The following is a 17777-nucleotide window of genomic DNA, read 5'->3' on the forward strand; positions in this document are numbered from 1 at the left end:
GGTGGCGAGCGCCCTCTCCTGGCCATGCTGTGGAACCAGTTAAATTCAGTGCCAGGATCTGCATTCAAAGTGAGATGGGGCTTGCCACCCTGTCTTTTAGAAAAATGGCGCTGAATGGAAGAATTAAGCGGAAAACATATGTAACGAAATAAGTGTATACATAAACTTTACGACTTCCACAAAAAATTCACTCAAAATAGTCAAAACAGACAAGTCAAAATAGACTTTAAAAAAGATGTGTTCAGTTAATTACTATGGGGAAAAGTGTAAGGCTTGCCAGGAAATTTCTGAAAAGTAAAAGTAATGAGGGAGAACTTGCCAGATTTTGAGTGTGTTAAAAATAAATAGTATAGATATTAAACAAAATCATGATGACTTAAGATAGCACTTACTGAATATTGACTCTAATTATTCCAATTGCATGAAGAAAGAGGTCCTGTTATCATTTCCATTTTACCAAAGAGGAGAGAAGCAATAGGGATGGTCAGTTTGTAACTTACCCAAGGTCACATTTGCTATGAATCAAGTAATTGAACTGGGAGCTCATCCCATGTAGCCTAGTCCAGAAGAGAATAGAACATCTAGAAATAGTGATTAAGGATGCCTTAGAGCAGCATCTAACATCCCATCACAGAGTGTGGAAAGGAGAGACAACTATATATCCAACAGGCATTGATTGTTACATTTTGGCACTGCCTTCTGTTGGAAAGATCTAGCCTTAAAAGATCTAGCCATTAAAAGTGGAGCTTATAGGCCGGGCGCGGTGGCTCACGCCTGTAATCCAAGCACTTTGGGAGGCCGAGACGGGCGGATTGCTCAAGGTCAGGAGTTCGAAACCAGCCTGAGCAAGACCCCGTCTCTACCAAAAATAGAAAGAAATTAATTGGCCAATAAAGCATTCTATATTTTAAAAAATTAGACTTTCAAGTCTAATGGTTAAGGTAGGCCACTCTGGAAAGTGTTTGAAAATTTGCTCAGAGGCTGATTGGAAGGCTCAAATAAAACAATGTTGGTAATCAATAACCTCTTGCTTGGGACATATTGAGTGTTCACCAAATAGCAGCGAAAAAAAAAAGTAACTGATTTTATAACAATCAATTATGATCACAAAATTTGTTGAATTCAGTCAAACTAAGTGGCACATGCCTGTAGTTCCAGCTGCTTAGAAGGCTGTTGCAGAAAGATCGCTTGAACCCAGGAGTTCAAGGCCTCTGTGGGCAATACAGCAAGAACCCCGTCTCTAAAAAATAAAACTACATAAAATAAAAAAAAATGTTGAATTCATTTAAATTCATTAATGTAGGGACTTTGACAGTTTAGATTCCATTGAGTTTTTAAATTCATTGGTGCTTACTGGGTGAAGAGCGATCAGGAGTATTGCTCTCTTCTCTTCTATGTCTAGGACACACCATCTAGTGTATCCCAGAGAAACAGCCTGTGACTGCGTCAAGAGTTTGCTGCAGGTGACCTCTAACTTCCGGTCTGCTCTCCACCCAGGTCAGGTCAGGGTGGCTGAGGCCTCAGCACACTTGGGCAGTCAGGACTGCTTCCCCCAATCCTGCTGTCCTGTTTTCCCTTTCCACTCCTTGAAAGGAAGTTTAAAATAGAAAACCGGAAATTTATATTTTATAAAAATTACAAAATGTAGATAAACCAAAACATGAAAATTAAAGTGTCTATAAACGTACTAAAACTAAATAAAGATTCCATCACCCACAGGGGCAACCAGGGTTCGACAATGTTGCATACATCAATTTATCTCCACTTCCAAATGGACTGCATCACTACAACACAGCGACCTCCAACCTTTTTGGCACGGGGGCCGGTTTCACGGAAGTTTTTCCACGGCCGGGTGGGGCTAGGCAGGGCTCAAGCGGTGATGCGAGCGATGGGGGCGGCCGCAAACACGCTCGCCTCCCGCCGCTTCCCGGGGTAACGGAAGACAGTTTCCGGACGGGCCAGCAGCGGAGCGCCCAGGCCGGTCCCCACAGACGGCCGTTTCGCCGCGCGACGCGTCATCACCACGGGCCGGCCAGGAAGACGCTGCCTCGGCGCGACACGCCCGGCCTCCCAGGAGCCCGTCCCCGTCCGAATCCGGTCCACGCGGCAGACCCCCCGCCGGACACTTGGGTCCTGTCGGTTTTACTGGAACAAACGCGGAAACGTTTACCTTTCGGCCCAAGTCCTCCGCATGAGCCCTGCATAAGCCACGACGGCAGACTGTTTTCTTTCCAGTGAGCCCTGGGCCGCCCTGTGAACGCCACCCCCAGCCTTCTCGCCCTGGCGCTCCCGGGCGCCTGCCGCGTGGGCGCCGCGTGGGGCCGAGGCCGCGCCGCGGGGGGCGGGAGCCGGCGCCGGGCTGTCGCACCCCGCGCCCAGATGTACAGTCCCGGCCACGCCCCGTGTCCCGATGGACAGGCCCGGCCACGCCCTGCGTCCCGCGCCGTCGCACCTTGAGACCCGCGCCCCGCGCCCAGATGTACAGCCCCGGCCACACCCCGCGCCCCAGGCTGTCGCGCCCCGCGCCCAGATGTAGAGCCCCAGCCACGCCCCGCGCCCCGATGTACAGCCCCGGCCACGCCCCGCGCCCAGATGTACAGCCCCGGCCACGCCCTGCGCCCCGGGCTGTCGCGCCCCGCGCCCAGATGTACAGCCCCGGCCACGCCCTGCGCCCCGGGCTGTCGCGCCCCGCGCCCAGATGTAGAGCCCCAGCCACGCCCCGCGCCCCGATGTACAGCCCCGGCCACGCCCCGCGCCCCGGGCTGTCGCGCCCCGCGCCCCGATGTACAGCCCCGGCCACGCCCCGCGCCCCGGGCTGTCGCGCCCCGCGCCCAGATGTACAGCCCGGGCCACGCCCCGCGCCCAGATGTACAGCCCCGGCCACGCCCTGCGCCCCGGGCTGTCGCGCCCCGCGCCCAGATGTAGAGCCCCAGCCACGCCCCGCGCCCCGATGTACAGCCCCGGCCACGCCCCGCGCCCCGGGCTGTCGCGCCCCGCGCCCCGATGTACAGCCCCGGCCACGCCCTGGGCTGCCGCGCGGTCCCGGCGCCGCCTGCAGACCCGGCGGCCCTTCCCGCTCCGGACTCCGGACTCTGGAGCCGGCGCGTCGCCTGGCCGCGTAGCGGAAGCCCGGGGCAGGGACGGGGTGTCCGCCCCGCAGCTGTGCCCCCACCCGGCTGGGTCTCCGCGGGGCGGCGGGGTCAGTCTCGGGTCACAGCGCGGTCCTGCACGCCGCACCGCCGCGCTCCCTCCCGGGCCCTCAGACACGCCCAGGTCCCCAGGGCCCGGAGCCCTCTGACCTCCCCGCGTGGGGGGCGCCCCGGGGAGAGGGGCGCAGGCCCCAGGCCGGTCTCCGGGCGGGGCCCCCGGGGATTGGGCGGCCGGATACTTTGTAGCAGCCTCGCCGCCCGCGGCGCCGCCGGGCCGGGCACGTGCGCCGAGCGCGGAAGTGGCGGGCACCGCGGGCGCCGGAGCCGAGCCTCGAGGAGCGCGCTGGAAGGTAGGGCTGCTGGCCGCCCGTCCCCTCCACCCAGCCCGGCCGACTCCCCGTGCACGGCCGGGCGGGCGGGGTCCCCGCGGAGCCTTTTCCTTGCTGAGCCGGCGTGGACCGGCCCGCCTTCTTCCCGCCCTCCCGGAGCAGGCAGGCGGCGCTGGAGGGAGCCCAGCCCCGAGCGGACCCCGCTTCCCCCGTGGGAGCCGCGGGGCTCCAGGGCCTCCTGCGGCGTGGCAGTTAGCAATGCAGAGCCCCAGGTCGAGTCAGGACCCGGTGCGATGGCGCTAGAACCCCGGAGGCGGTGGTGTAGACGAGATGGCGTCCCCCTGGCGGGCGCCTGGGACACTGAGCAGAAAGAACCAGAAGGGAGGCCGTCCCCGCCGCCAGGGAGCGCGCAGACGGGCCGCGCTCTGCGCTCCCGCAGATTCGCACAGCCCTCTTGGAAAGCAGTTTGCAAACGTCTAAGAACGCAGATGTCCGTGTCGCGCTGCCCTTAACTAGCCCTCGCCTCTAGAAGTGCATTCTAAGGAAATGAGTTCATGAACGAAGGTATCTTGTTTGCAAAAGCAGCCGCTAGCATGCTGCCCAGACACCCTTCGGCGGGGACCTGTTTAAACCCCTCTTGGTCCCCCGTCCCATGGGATGCTCCGCAGGACCGAGCACAGGGCTGCGGAACGCGCCTGTGTCCGGCTAGGTATCGGGTGCGCGGCTGCTCTGCTGTGAGGCGTGAGCGCGCAGTTGCGCGGCGGCCTCGGAACCCACAGCCCACAGGGGGAGCGAGAGGAAGCACAGTCACAACTCCGTCGGAGAGCGGAGGAGAGGGAGCCTGGGGAGAGATGAGAGGAACAGGGTGGGGGCCTGTGGACAGGGCAGCAGGGGGCCAGACAGCAGGCACCCAGACAGACAGCACCCAGCTCGGTGCTTGGTACACAGTCAGGTCCATTAAGGACGAAACTATCTTTGGAAATCAGAAGGAAGTTCTGTGGGATGTGTGATGCCACCCTGCCTTTTCTCAGGTAAGCTCTCATTATTCCTACCCTACAAGTGTCCTTGGCATGAGGGTCATGGTATCACTTACTTGCTTTGCGGAGTTGATTCGAGGATTGATCAACTGAAAGCGCATGATGGATGTTGGCCGTTGTCATCCTGTTCTCTGTGTCCGCAGAGGGGCTCCCACCTGACCAGGATGCAGAGCTTCCTGACTCTGCTGAGGAAGCATGAGGGCACCTGCCCGCCCCCCGCGGAGCTGGTGACCCTCGTAGGCAGGCTGTGCCGGGACCTCCAGGATGACCTGGCGCGGGCGCAGCCTTTGGTGGCGGCCGTTCTGGACAGCCAGCTCCGCCTGTACCTCCTGGACAATGCAGACGTGGCCCTGGTGTGCGCGCGCGTCCTGGAGCAGCAGGAGCAGCAGCAGGCAGCCTGCCGGCTTCTGGAGGTAGGACTGGGCTGCGGGGGAGGGGCGGCGATGCCTCCTCAGTGGCCGGCACCATGCCCAGCACCGCAGAAGTGCCTGGGGGTCCGCAAGAACCCGCTGCCTGAGGCCCCCACACCAGCGCCTTGGCAAAGCCAGCAGGGGTTTTCTTAAGTAAGCTTAGTCAGGGTGGTCCACTCTCACTTTACTAAATTCTCACGAGCTTGGTAATCTGAGTTGAAATTGCCTGTGATTCGAATCCGTATTGAGTAGTGACTCTGTGCCAACCATTGTGCCAACTAGTGAACACAATGACTGCGTAAAACATGGCCCTGGCTTTGGAGAGCTGGCATCTTAGCCAGCAAGGTGTTCAAACTGGCCCCTAATCTCAGTCCTTACTGGCAGGTTCGAAATGAGGAACTCTGAAAACCACAAGTATCTTTGTTACTCATCTGGTGGCACCTTGAACATCAATGTATTGGCATCAAAATGTGACCTATGTTAACATAAAGCTATTTATGGCCATTATTTATCCACCTAATGTGACCATTGCACCTTTTGCTGCCTTAATAATGGTAACTTTGATCATAGTGTGCTGTCCCAGGTTATGGTGGGGTGGTGCAAGTCATAAAATGGGTGCCTGTGTTACTTGCTGGAATCTAAAAAATTCTGAATTCCAAAATACATATTGCTCAAAGGGTTTCTAATAAGGGATTTAGAGGCCTGGTTTTTCCTCTCTTTTGCCCTAGAGTCCATCCATAATTTGTTGTGAGTTTACCCTCAAAATACTCTTCCTTCCATTTCTTTCTATCTCCACTCCCATGCCTCACAACCCAGAGCTAGTACGGTGTCCTCCTGCCCTTCAATCTGTTCACACAGCTGTCAGAGGGAGTTTAAAGCGGTAGGTGGAGCCTGGCCAGTGGCTTCCAAAACCCAGGTCTGACTCTGCCGCCCTGCAGCCTCCTCTCAGGCTCTGCCCAGCTGCCTCTGAAGTAGCTGTGCCAGCCTCCTTGCCATTCCTCAAGCTCCCAACATACTTCTCTGTGTTCCTTGGGAGGGTTGAAGGCTTTAAAAGCAGAGGCCCATTCACGGCTGGTGTGAGCGTGTCCACCCATGGCCTGTGAGGTGACCCGTCTGGCCCAGGGTCACACTGCTGAGCTTGCTGGGGATCGAAGCACTGGCCATCAGACTCACCTCTGTGCTGCTTGGCCACGCTGGCACTTTGCAAATCCGTGGATTTGAACCCAGACCCCTGCTCTTCCTGCAGACATCACTGCCTTTCTGGAGGTTGGGTTGCTCTGGGACGGCAGACACAGGTCCCCACGGCATGCCAGGGGGGACGCAGCCAGCCAGAGCTCAGCAAGCTCTTCTTGGCAGGGGTGCCGGGTGCCAGGAGGCAGCCAGGAGCTGGTGCAGCTATGGAACGACATCCACTACCGCCTGGCCATGAAGAGGCTGGGCGTGGCTGTGCTGACGCCGGTGCAGAAGTTCCGCTGCAGGAAGAGGTACCCACCGGCACTTATCTGTGCTTACTCTGGGGTTCCTGAGGACTGGGCGCACTCGCCAGACCGCAAAGGGGCTGAGGTAAAGGGGACCCTAGGAGATTCAGGCGGGAAACAGCAAATGAAGCGGTCCTAGTCACTGCAAAATCAGCTTATTGTGACTTCAGGGTTTGTCGTGCCTGTGCTGTGCTCCCTACTGAGCCGCACTCTCCGTCTGCCACATCTGTCAGGTGGTGGCCATGCTCCAGGTGGCTGACGCTGAGGCCGGCAGGTGGGCGTCCTGACTGTCTCCCAATTCCCCAGGGCCTGGCTGCACAAGGGGGCCCGGGGGCCAGGACAGTGGATGTGCAGGGCAGTTGGGAGCCACTCAGCACCTGTGCCCCAGGTCATGCTGTCCCTACACCTGGGCTCAGACGGCCACTCAGGGGCTTCAGGACCTTTTAGACAGATACGGGTGAGAGTGTTGCAAGTGTTAGAATGAGCTGTGCGTCAAGTGCTCAGAGGAGTGATAGGCTCTACATAAGTGTTAATAATTATCAGCACTAAATAAATGTCACTACTAGCAATTATTATTAACGTCATCACCACTTATGGATGAGTAAACTGAGGCACAGAGAGGTTTCAGTTTCACACAAGAGAGATTTGAAGCCAGGACTCCAGCCCAGACCTCAGAACCTTTATTCTTCCTCTCGAAGGCTCTCTAATGGCTCAGGTGGGGGCTGCAGATCTTAAGGAAGACACTGCATGGAAAAGCAGACCCAGGGTGGGGAGCCAGGTCCTGAGAGGCCTATGCAGGAGCGTGTCCAGCAGGGGCATCAGGGCCCAGGTGGCCTGAGAAGCACCCAGGAGCACCGCGAGGGCCACAGAGAGGGCTCCTCTCCACGGCCTGCAGACGTGCAAGGAGCCCCGTGCAGTCGTGTGAACAGCGTGTGTTGGGTGTGCATTTCTGTGGGGAGAGATTGTCATTTTCACAAATCGAGGCATCCCCTAGGAAGAGGCCCAGGGGACAGAGGGGACACCAGTGTCACATTCCTCAGAGGCCCTAAGCAGGGAACATGAGTTGGGAGGGGTCCTGTTCTGTTACTGCCTCCTCACTTTCCTCATCTAGGAACCCCCCACCCCCCTCGCTCTGCCCAGAGGGGCTGAAGAGCCGGAACTTCCCCAGAGAGGTTCGACAAAAGCTGCACAACTTCGCTTCCAGGGTTAGCACCAACCCCTCCAAGGCTGAGAGGGTAAGAATGGACGGCAGCCAGGGGCCCCGGGGACATGCCCCCAGGGTGCTTGTGGTCTCAGCCTCCCCCACACTCCTCCAGACACGGAGCTCACTGGTAGGCAGCCCCTCCTGCCTGTCCTGCATGCCGTGTGAGGGTTTAGTCCTCTCATGCGAGATCATGACATTGTCCGTGTGAGTGGCCCCGCAGGTGCTCACTCGGTACCCGCTGGGTGCCAGGCCCCAGGACGACGGGTTGTGGGCATCTGCAGGCTGGCACACTCTCCCAGAGGGTCCATGCCAGGCACGGGGTTTAGCTTCACAGGCCCTGCCCTCCGAGCACTCGGGGTTAGGCCTGTTGTCCGGTGGACTCACCCAGGAGGACGTGCACACGGCTGAGCAGACAGCCTGGCCAGGGCCCAAGCTGGCCTGGGAAGCTCATCCCAGGAAGTCAGGGCCTGCATGTCACTCACGCTGACCACTCTCGGCCTCCTGAGCTCAGGAGATGTTTGTCTGTCTAATGCCCCAAGCACCATCACTGCGGTCAGTTAGGCTGGGCTCCCACACCCTTTCTCGGTGGAAATGCGGTCATAGCCACCTCCATGCACCCCTGTGCTCAGTGAATGGAAACACGGCTAGAAGTTTGGTGTTTTGGGGCAGGAGAACCTGGCTTTGGAGACGAGCTTGACCACTGAGCAGGTGTACAACTGGTTTGCCAATTACCGGCGGCGTCAGAGGGCCCTCACTCAGCACACGGAGCCAGCTCAGAAGGCCACAGCAGAAGACCCCAGTGTAAGAGAGAGGCGTCCTGACGCCCTGCAGCCCTCAGGAGACCCCCATGTTGACTCTGGGTTTGCGGACAGGCCTCAGTGGTCAGGTGAGTGGCCTGAGGGCCCCAGCCTGCTTGTGGTTGTGGGGCTGATTTCTGACAAGGGCCAGGCCAAAGTAAGGTCACGTTTGTTACAGGGACAGCTGCTCCCTATCCGCTAGTCAGAGGGGAGTGAGGTCACTGAGGCTGAGGCCCAGGAGGGGCTATGGCTGCCCTGTGCACGTCCAGGCTACTGCGTGGCCAGGCTTAGGGGTTGGGCTGGAGACCAGGCCATCATGTGGCTGCAGGAAGAGGGTGGGTGAGTAGATTCGAGAAGTGAACCAAGCACAAGGATTTGGGGAGTCCCGGGTTGGTAATTATGGAGCATTTGTTCAGACCAAAGACAAGCTGAGGGACAAACAAACAATACTGGGATAACCCAGTGGTGACACTTTTCCAGCCAGCAGGGCTGCTCTTACCTGCTGGGAAGGAGGCTGGGACTCAGAGCATCACTAAGTCTCCCGTCCCATCTGATCTGCTTTCAGAGGGACATGAGGAAAATGGGCCCCCACAGTCTCCAGAGAGTACCCAAGGGCCGTGGGAGCCGCTGGCCTTGGCCCCGGACTTTTCTGGAGATGAGACAATCTCGAAGCCACTGGCTCCCAGGTACTGTCATCCCCATGGGTCATGGGACCATCTCACCTGTGCTGTTCCCCTCCCTCCTCAGGTGGAGACCAGGGTGTAGAGTGGGCATGGGGATCCAGGGCCCAGACTCTGGGCATTGGTAGACCCCAGGGCAGGGGAAACCACCAGTAAGGAGCCCACATTGAGGACTGGAGTTGGGGTGGGTATCAGGGAGCAGCTTCCTCTGACCTCACTGGCTCCCTACAGCCTGACTCAACAACTGAATTCATGTCTGTTTTGGAGGATGGGGGTAGAAGACTTAGAGGGAAAAACATGCAGACCTGCCACATAAAGACAGACCCAGCTGTCATTGTGGTTTGTTTCCAGAATTTTGAAATGCAGTATTTTGCATTTCACTGAGTTACTAATAGCCAGCACCTCTCGAGTTCCCACTGCATACCCGTGCTGCTGGAGCATTCTCCCTGCACCTGTGCTCCTGTGATGAGGCACAGGCTGATGTCAGGGTAAGGAGAGTGCGTGCTGGCTGGCCACGGCGCTGGGTCCACGCAGGGCCAGCCAGCCCACAGCTCGTCCGACCGTCGCTCCACGAGCACTTCCCTGCCTCCGTTGCCATGTACTGTTAGGACATCCCTGTGCCTGGCCCATATCCAGGATCAGCACAACCCAGGTGTGTGACCCTAGGCAGGTACACTCTCAGCTGTGAAATGGAGATGGTGATAGGACCCAACACAGGTTGTTGAGAAGGTTAAGGGGAGACGGTTAACAAAATCCTAGGAATACCATTTGGGACATGGTGAGCATTTGTGGAATATTAACTCTTTAAATTATTGTCCACTGCTACCTAATACTCCTTTAGGATCAACTGTGAATTATTCATTCAACTATTAGGCCCTTGCTAATCATTTTTAGGGTTCAGTACTGAAGAACAATACATCATTGAAGGTCACCGTAAATAAGCTGCTAATGTATTTTAGGTTTCCAGTAATAGTCTTTATTAAGTGTCACCAGGAGCCAGGCCTATCAGAGCTCAGCCCAGTCCTTGCAGCCCCAGGGGGAACTGCCAAGGCCGTGCGATTAGTAGTGTAACGGGCCCCACAGCCCCAGTGCTGAGTTGAGACGAGGACCCACCTTCTCTCTCGAACTTGACTAGAGTCCCCTCCCAGGTGCCAACGCCCCAGCCTGAGGGAGCCTCTTCCCACCAAGGCATGGTGTTCACCGTGTCCCCCAGGTCTCTGCAGGGCGGAGAGATGTACCAGGAGGGGATCAGCCACAGTCCTGCAACCCTCCCCTCTATCTGCCGTGGGCCTGGCTTCTGCCCTCTGGCTGCTGGCAGCGACATGCTGGACCCCTCTCTGGCTGCCCCCGAATCGTGGCTGATGTCCCTTGCACTGGCATCCTCCAAGGAAGTTTCCTTCCAGACTGAACAGCTGGTCCACGGTCATGGACTGGACTTCATGATGTGCCCTGCAGACACCGCTATGACTGTGTCCATTGCCACCCTTGGCAATCCCAGCCCTACAGGTGGGTCCGCTTTGGATAGTCCGTGAGTTTCTGCACCACATGCTTTGACTACTCGGGTCTTTTCTGAGGGGGTGGAAGTGTGAGTATGGCTAGGTCTTTCTGCTTGAATCCATGGTGTTTGATTAGACCTGGAGCCATTGCAGCCAAAAATGAGACTCTTCCTAAAAACATCCCAGATTATTTCTCATTTATTTTATTTCGAAAAAAAAAATATATATATATATGCACATGACTGGAAAATATGACAGTGAGGAAAGAGTTAAATAGAAAGGAAGCTGCTGCCACCCTGCAACCCCGCACCAGAGCACCTAACTCATTGTTAGCACCTCGTGCAGCAGAGAAGGGCTGAGCTTCTACGACTCCCCAGTGCTCTCCCCTTAGCCCACGGTGGAAATATTATTATTTTAGTTTCTTTCTTAGTTATCATTGTAGCTATAAGTACCTTTAAGGAAAATGTATTTGGACATATGTTTTGTCCATCTAATACAACAGAATCTTGTGACTTCTCACCTTGTAAGGAGGAGATTGACGCTATGAATTTACCTATATTTCTTACTGCTCTATGGACATATAGAGAGAGATGTGTATATATATGGAGATACACATCTATATGGAGATATATATATATATATATATATATATATAATCTTTTTTCTTCAGCTTTTTGTTTTCTTGGAGTTTCTAATTGCCTTTCTTTTTTTAACATTGCTTTTATCACATCCTCTACATCTGTGGCACCCCATCCCGAGGGCCACGGCTCGGTTCTGCTCCGTGGCCTGTTAGGAACCAGGCCACAGCAGGAGGTGAGCAGTGGGCAGGCGAGTGAAGCTTCCTCTGTGGTGACATATTTACAGCTGCCTCCCATCACTAGCATCTCCACCTGAGCTCCACCTCCACCCCCGATCCATGTAAAATCATCGTCCATGAAACCGGTCCCTGGTGCCAAAAAGGTTGGGGACCGTTGTGTTACATCTTCAGCATTTCAAGCATTCCTCCTCAAAACCCGCTGCTAGGGCCCCTCCTTTTCCCGTTCCATCCAAGTGATGTCTCTCTAGGCTTGGGGTGCAGCCGTGATCCCCAGAGCTCCCATAACTACTTCCTGCGTTTGCTGTAGTGCTTCCTGAATTGCAAGTTTTGTTCTTTCTGTCTTTGACTCCTTTGTTTTGTTAGCAAATTTCTTCAATTAACTTTGCAATAAAGGCTGCCTACAAGATAAATTTTCTAAGTCCTTGCATGTCCTAAAAATGTCTTGTATCTGCCCTCACATTTGATTAACAGTTTGGCAGGGACAAAAATTCTGAGTTGAAAATAGTTTTTACCTCAGAAATTTGAAGACATTATATCATTTTTTTTCAGCATTCAGTATTATTAAGTCAGATGTCATTCTGATACTTATTCCTTTGCAGATAACCTATTTTTACTTTTTGGGGCTTTTAGTTTTTTTGTTTTTTTTCCCCCTATCTTGGTGTTCTGAAATTTCACACTTATGGTCCTAGGTATGGGTCTTTTAATTCATCTTGATGTTAAGCCTTCCACTTTAAAAAACAAAGTTTCCTTTAAACTCTGGGCATTTCTTGTAATATCCTTTGATAATGTCGTTAATAACTTCCTTGGTAAGTTCCTCCCTTATTTTTTTCAGTTCTCTCTTTAGAGCACAAATGTTGTTTGGATGTTGGAACTCGGGGACCAGTCTTCTAAAGAACTTGCCTTTTATCTTATATTTTCCTTTTTACTGTATGTACTTTTGGGATATTTCTTAAATTCTGTCTTCGAGGTTTTTATTTTGACAGTTGTACATTTTAACAGAATTTCAAGCCTTCTTTACTGATCTCTGAATTTTCCTTTCTTAATAGATGGTTACTTTCTATGGATACAATATCTTATACTTCTCTGATGATCCTAATAGAACTTTTAAAAAATATGCTTCGTTTTCTGAAGGGTGGGTTATGGGGACTGTGGATTGTGGACCTTCCTGGAATTGACAAGGACGTGGGGCCAGAAAGAGGACAGTACCTGGTGCTTTTCTCTGGAGGTGACTTGTCAGTTTGATCATGTTGGTCTTTTATTTATTGCTGTCCATTTTTTTCTGTTGGAGGTTCACATTTGCCTGTCTGTCATTGCCAATGAGACTAGAGTGGGGACAGTCACCGGCTGACTTCACACTGGGACCAGGGAGCCAGTCATCAAGCCTGGGGGCCAGCACATGTCAGGGGCGATATTCTCTGGGACTCAGCAAGCTTCCTTCTTTGTTCTGTCTGCAGAAACCCCTGCCTTTGAGTTCCCTGCTGCTGCCTGGGCACCAGGAAGCTGTCCTTCTCTTTCAGTTCCTTGGGGACCTCAGCCCCTGCCCTGCACCCAGCTCCCTGTCAGAGGCCCCATTGCCATGGAGCTGCACTTATACCCTGGCTCTGCACAACTGTGCACATCGTGCTTGTGGCTTTCACTTCTCTTTCTCTTGTAGAGAGAAGATACAACCCATGCTGTCTTGTGTTTGAACCAGAATGTCCAAATTAGCACTCAAACTTTATTTCCTCTGCCTCAGAGTGTCCTTATGATTCTGCACCAAAGAGGAGATGGAAATCAGAGATTGAGTCATACACCAAACAGTCAAGAAGGCCCCTTTCACCCAGGAAGGTTCTGGGCTGGCCACCGGGTCAAGTGGTCCTCTGGTGGTCTAGAGGGAGGGCACTGTGAGCCTGGCCCCAGGCCTGTCATTTCTGTCTGAGGTCAGGGCCATCTTAATGCTAGTTTTACAGCTTTGTCGACTCATAGCAGAAAAGAACTTGCCTTTCCGGTCACTTCCCTCCTGAATGTGTGTCAGCTGACCACATCTACAGCGACTTGCCTTTAATGTGAAAGGTACTTTGAGATACTCCATGGAACACTTTGAGCAGAGAAAAAGTCAAAGGGCAAGGGAAGGTAGTGACAGCCTACACTTCAGTGACATCTTGGTGGAATCTGAGGTGAGAGGTAGGAATGGCAACTGCCAAGGGCTGACCCTGCCACGAACCAGCCACAGGAGAAGACGGAGGCTGCCTGGCTCGTCCTCCCACCTGCGGGGGCAGCTCGCTGCAGACGCACTCCCCGTCTCTGGTGCTGGGGGCACGCGGGGCCCAGAATGACAAAGCAGACTTTGACGTCAGTGGAATTCAACTTTGTTTTGGTCTCTGGAAGCCTGGAATGGCCGTTAAGATTGAGGTTTGCGATGGTTTCTTCCTCAGACAGGGAGGCTGAGGCCCAGAGCCACAAGTTTGTTCACAGGGTTCTGGATGCTGCATGCACCTCCCTGCTTTGAGGTCTTGGTTGTGCCACACGTGGGCTGTGCCCCCTCCCGCCAGTGGTGGTGTAATTTCATCACATGCAGGATTTGCTGACCGGCCCAGCAGCATTCCCCAGAGCACGCACCTGGAGGAGAGTCCAGGCACAAGCAGGGGACAGGCAGAGCCTCAGGCTGGCAGCTTCCTGGTGACACAGTCCCCGCTGCAGGCTCCGGGATTCATCCTCACCCAGAGGTAAGCCAAAGGGCCACGGACCAGGCAGTGCTTTCTGCATGCTGTGAGATGGGGTGATGCCCAGTTTAGACTTGCTATCTCACACTGTGCAGGTTGAGTTCTTTCCTTATGGGTTTCTGAAAACTGTAACAATCCCCCCCTCCCACCAGCCTGCATCTGACAAAAAGAGGGTAGTTGTTCCCTCAAACCAAAGGGGACCCCAAAACATCAGAGCAGATGTAGGAATACTGTTCTCTGGATGTGCTCAGGACTCACCTCTTCTTCCCTGAGATTGTCCTGGGCCCTGGCAGCCTCTTTCTGGCATTTTATTTTCCCCAGACAAAAGCTTTCAGTTTCTGAGCAGCATCAAGATCCTGATTTTATATTCCAGACTGATGTTTTAGAAGCACTTGGGAGGTTCTTGAACAGCCTGGATGAGCGTTGATGCTGTAGGCTGTCAGGACAGAGAGAAGGTGACGAGGGCCTCGGGGCGGAGCAGCAGGCAGGGCTGCAGAGACAGGGACGGAGGAGTGAACAGGGTGGTCTGCAGTTCCCTGGTGGAGAGGGGGTCACCACCCCCAATCCCCTTCCAGTGGACACCCCATCCTACCTACATTAGGGCTGCCAGGAGCAGAGCAGGTCCCCAGGGTACACTGTCTCCCTCATCTGAGAGCTGACACCAGTTTGACTCAAGGCAGGTGCCCAGCAAGGGCAAAATTATGGGGGGGCATGCCAGAAAAAGGGGAAATAGCCCCCAAATCACATGCTCTGAAACAGCCAGATTGTGAAAAAAATTCCACACCACACAGATGGACTCACTTACTCATTCGTGGCCTGGAGCTGAGATCAGGCAGGTGCTGCCACACCAGTGTCCCTGTGGCTCACGTGGGCTCTCCACGTGGCCGTCTCAGCCCTTCCTCTCAATCCTCCAACCGAGGACCTTGATTCCTTCTATAAAGACAGTTTCATCAGGGTGTGGCTGGCACACAGCAGACTACACGTGTTCAGACAGAACGGCCAGTAGTTTTCTCAGCATGACTTTTGCATCCACCCTGAGCCCATGGCTGTGACGAAGGCCGTGAACCTGCCCTCCTCTCTCCCTTACTTGCTGCTACCTGGCCACCCCTGGGACCACAGATCTGCTTCTGTATCAAAAGATTAGCTGCATTTCATAGGACTGGATGTGAATGCAGTCATACAGTATGTACTCTGGGCTTTTTTTTTTTTTTTTTTTTTTGAGACAGAGTCTCGCTTTGTTGCCCAGGCTAGAGTGAGTGCCGTGGCGTCAGCCTAGCTCACAGCAACCTCAAACTCCTGGGCTCAAGCAATCCTCCTGCCTCAGCCTCCCAAGTAGCTGGGACTACAGGCATTCGCCACCATGCCCGGCTAATTTTTTGTATATATATTAGTTGGCCAATTAATTTATTTCTATTTAGAGTAGAGACGGGGTCTCGCTCTTGCTCAGGCTGGTTTCGAACTCCTGACCTTGAGCAATCCGCCCGCCTCGGCCTCCCAGAGAGCTAGGATTACAGGCGTGAGCCACCGCGCCCGGCCTTTGGGCTTTTTTTTGGTCCTGGTCTAGCTTCTTTCGCTCAGTGTAACTACTTCCCCGTTGTTGGGGTATCAATGTTTCATTCCTACTTGGAGAGTAACCCTATTGATGAGATATCGATAGTTCAGTTGTTTGTACTGCTGGGCCGTATTCCAAGGTGTGGCTGTGCCAGTTTGTTTACCTGTTCTCCTGGGGATGGGCATTTGGGTGTTCCTGGTTTGGGTCAACTAAAAAGCTGCTGTGAACATCCTAGCACACTTGCCCTGGTTTCTCACAGTGCATCCCACGGTAGGCAGGTGTCAGCCTTGTTTAGGAATTGCCACTGCTATCCTGAATGACCGTGCCTGCCCATGCCATGCTCTCCCTCCTGCTGTCCCTGATTTGGTCCTAATGGTCTCACGTCTTCTCACCCCAGGCCTGTTCCTTCTTCACGATATCTTCTTTCACATTTCTGCTCACCAGGTCCTCCATGAGCCTGCCTGACGCCCTCACTAGGGTTGCCCTCTGTGACCCCCAAGTGACCCCACTCAATGTGTAACAAATTCCTCAAACACTCTGTGTGTGAGGGCCTGCAGGGAAAGTCTGTTCATGAGCAGTACCAAGCACCAAGAATGGCTTCTGATGGGTAGGAAGACAACCAGGTAGGTCTTGTCACCCAGTGTCCCCGACAGACCTTTCCTGACATCATCCCTTTTCTAGCCCTCCAGAGCTGGCCACGGCCCCATCTACCTTCACTGGCCCTGTGTCTGCCATGGAGCTGAGCCAGCCTCTGCCCACCAGCCAGGTGAGGCCTTCCTACAGGCACCGTGTTTCCTTCTTAACCCCTGGACCCACAGCTCATGGCATGGAGGAGGGCTCAGCTAGTGCCCTTGATTGAATAAACAGCAGAGCTGAACAGGGACAGGGATGACTTGTGGCTCAGCATTAGTGGACCGGGACCTGGGGTGGGGGTGCCGTGGGCAGCATTCCATCCAGGGTCCAAAGTGAGAGGGTTTGTACAGGGTCAGGAGGAGCCCAGGTGGGAAGGAGCCGGATAGAGGCTGCCTGTGTGTGTGACACTGTTGGTCTTCCAGGTGCAGTGGCCTGACGGCCAGGACTCCTGCGATGCCTTCTGGGGAGCCAGGATGCTCCTTGAGTTCTCAGGGGGCAGCCTGGGCTGAGCTGTCCCTCGGGGGTCAGGCCAGCAGCCCAGAGAAGCAGATATGGCTTATCTGGCCTTCAACACAGAGCTTTATCCTGAACAAAACACGGAGGTCCCCAGAGTCCCCCGAGGGGTTCTGCTGAGAAGCATTGAGAGATTCCTAGCCCCCTGCCACTTGTAGTTTTGGTGGCAGCTCCTTGTAACGGAAAGGGCATTTGAGAATTGTTCGTGAGATTGGAAGCCGGAGGTGGGTCTGTCCAGCAGCGGCAGGTGAGAGTCCAGCTCCTGGGCAAGTTTGAGCAGCAGAGGCCTTTCTACAGAGAAGAGGGTGTTCCACTGCTGGCTGCCCTCCCGCCTGCCCACGCACAAGGCCAGACTTCTCTACCTGGTTAACTCTGGGAGGGGGTCTCGGGAAGTGTCCCGACATTTCTGTCAGCCAGGCTTCTCCCTGGAGTGCTGGGAAGCAAGCCTGGTTGGGGACGGCCCAGGCAGGGGGAACAGGGTGGCTTTTCCCACAGGTTGTAATTCATTGTGTTTGGGAAACAAATGTTTTCAATAAAAGTTTAATATTTTGGACTCCCCTCCTTTACTCACTTAACTGTCCGTGTCAAAGTATAGAGGTTAATGACAGCCTTGGGTAGCATTTCGTGATGGGTGATGCATTAATTCACGCATCAGCACTCTGTCGTTGGACCTTGGGACTGTTTCTAATGTGTGTTTCATAAGCAGCAGTCGGGTGGGCATCCCTGTCCTCTTCCCTCCACTCCTTACCTGGCTGTCTCCTTAGGATAAAGTCCTGGAAGCTGAATTTCTTGGTCAGTTGTGGGCCCAGGGGTGGACTGTGGATTCGGGGGTGTCTGTGAATGGCCCTGTGTTTGCCTGCCCATCTCAGAACAGGGCCATGTGTGTGCTGGGCTGGGGTCAGCAGCCCTTGACCCAGAGGAACCAGACCCTGGCCCTTCCCTCAGGAGTTGTGAAGCTGGCCTGTGAGACACAGGCACAG

General features: G+C 54.5%; 1 protein-coding gene across 1 annotated transcript; it reads left to right on the plus strand.

Annotated features, from left to right (window-relative positions):
* Positions 1–3444: 3444 nt before the first annotated feature.
* Positions 3445–16793, plus strand: ANHX (anomalous homeobox). Its single transcript, XM_075996381.1, has 10 exons — positions 3445–3499; positions 4659–4928; positions 6282–6409; positions 7515–7638; positions 8277–8493; positions 8970–9090; positions 10298–10590; positions 13955–14102; positions 16333–16417; positions 16707–16793. Exons 2-10 carry the CDS (start codon positions 4680–4682, stop codon positions 16791–16793), a joined length of 1452 nt encoding a protein of 483 aa, XP_075852496.1. The 5' UTR covers positions 3445–3499; positions 4659–4679.
* The last annotated feature ends 984 nt before the right edge of the window (positions 16794–17777 follow it).

The sequence above is a fragment of the Microcebus murinus genome, chromosome 22 (assembly GCF_040939455.1).
Source record: "Microcebus murinus isolate Inina chromosome 22, M.murinus_Inina_mat1.0, whole genome shotgun sequence".
Lineage (NCBI taxonomy): Eukaryota > Metazoa > Chordata > Mammalia > Primates > Cheirogaleidae > Microcebus > Microcebus murinus.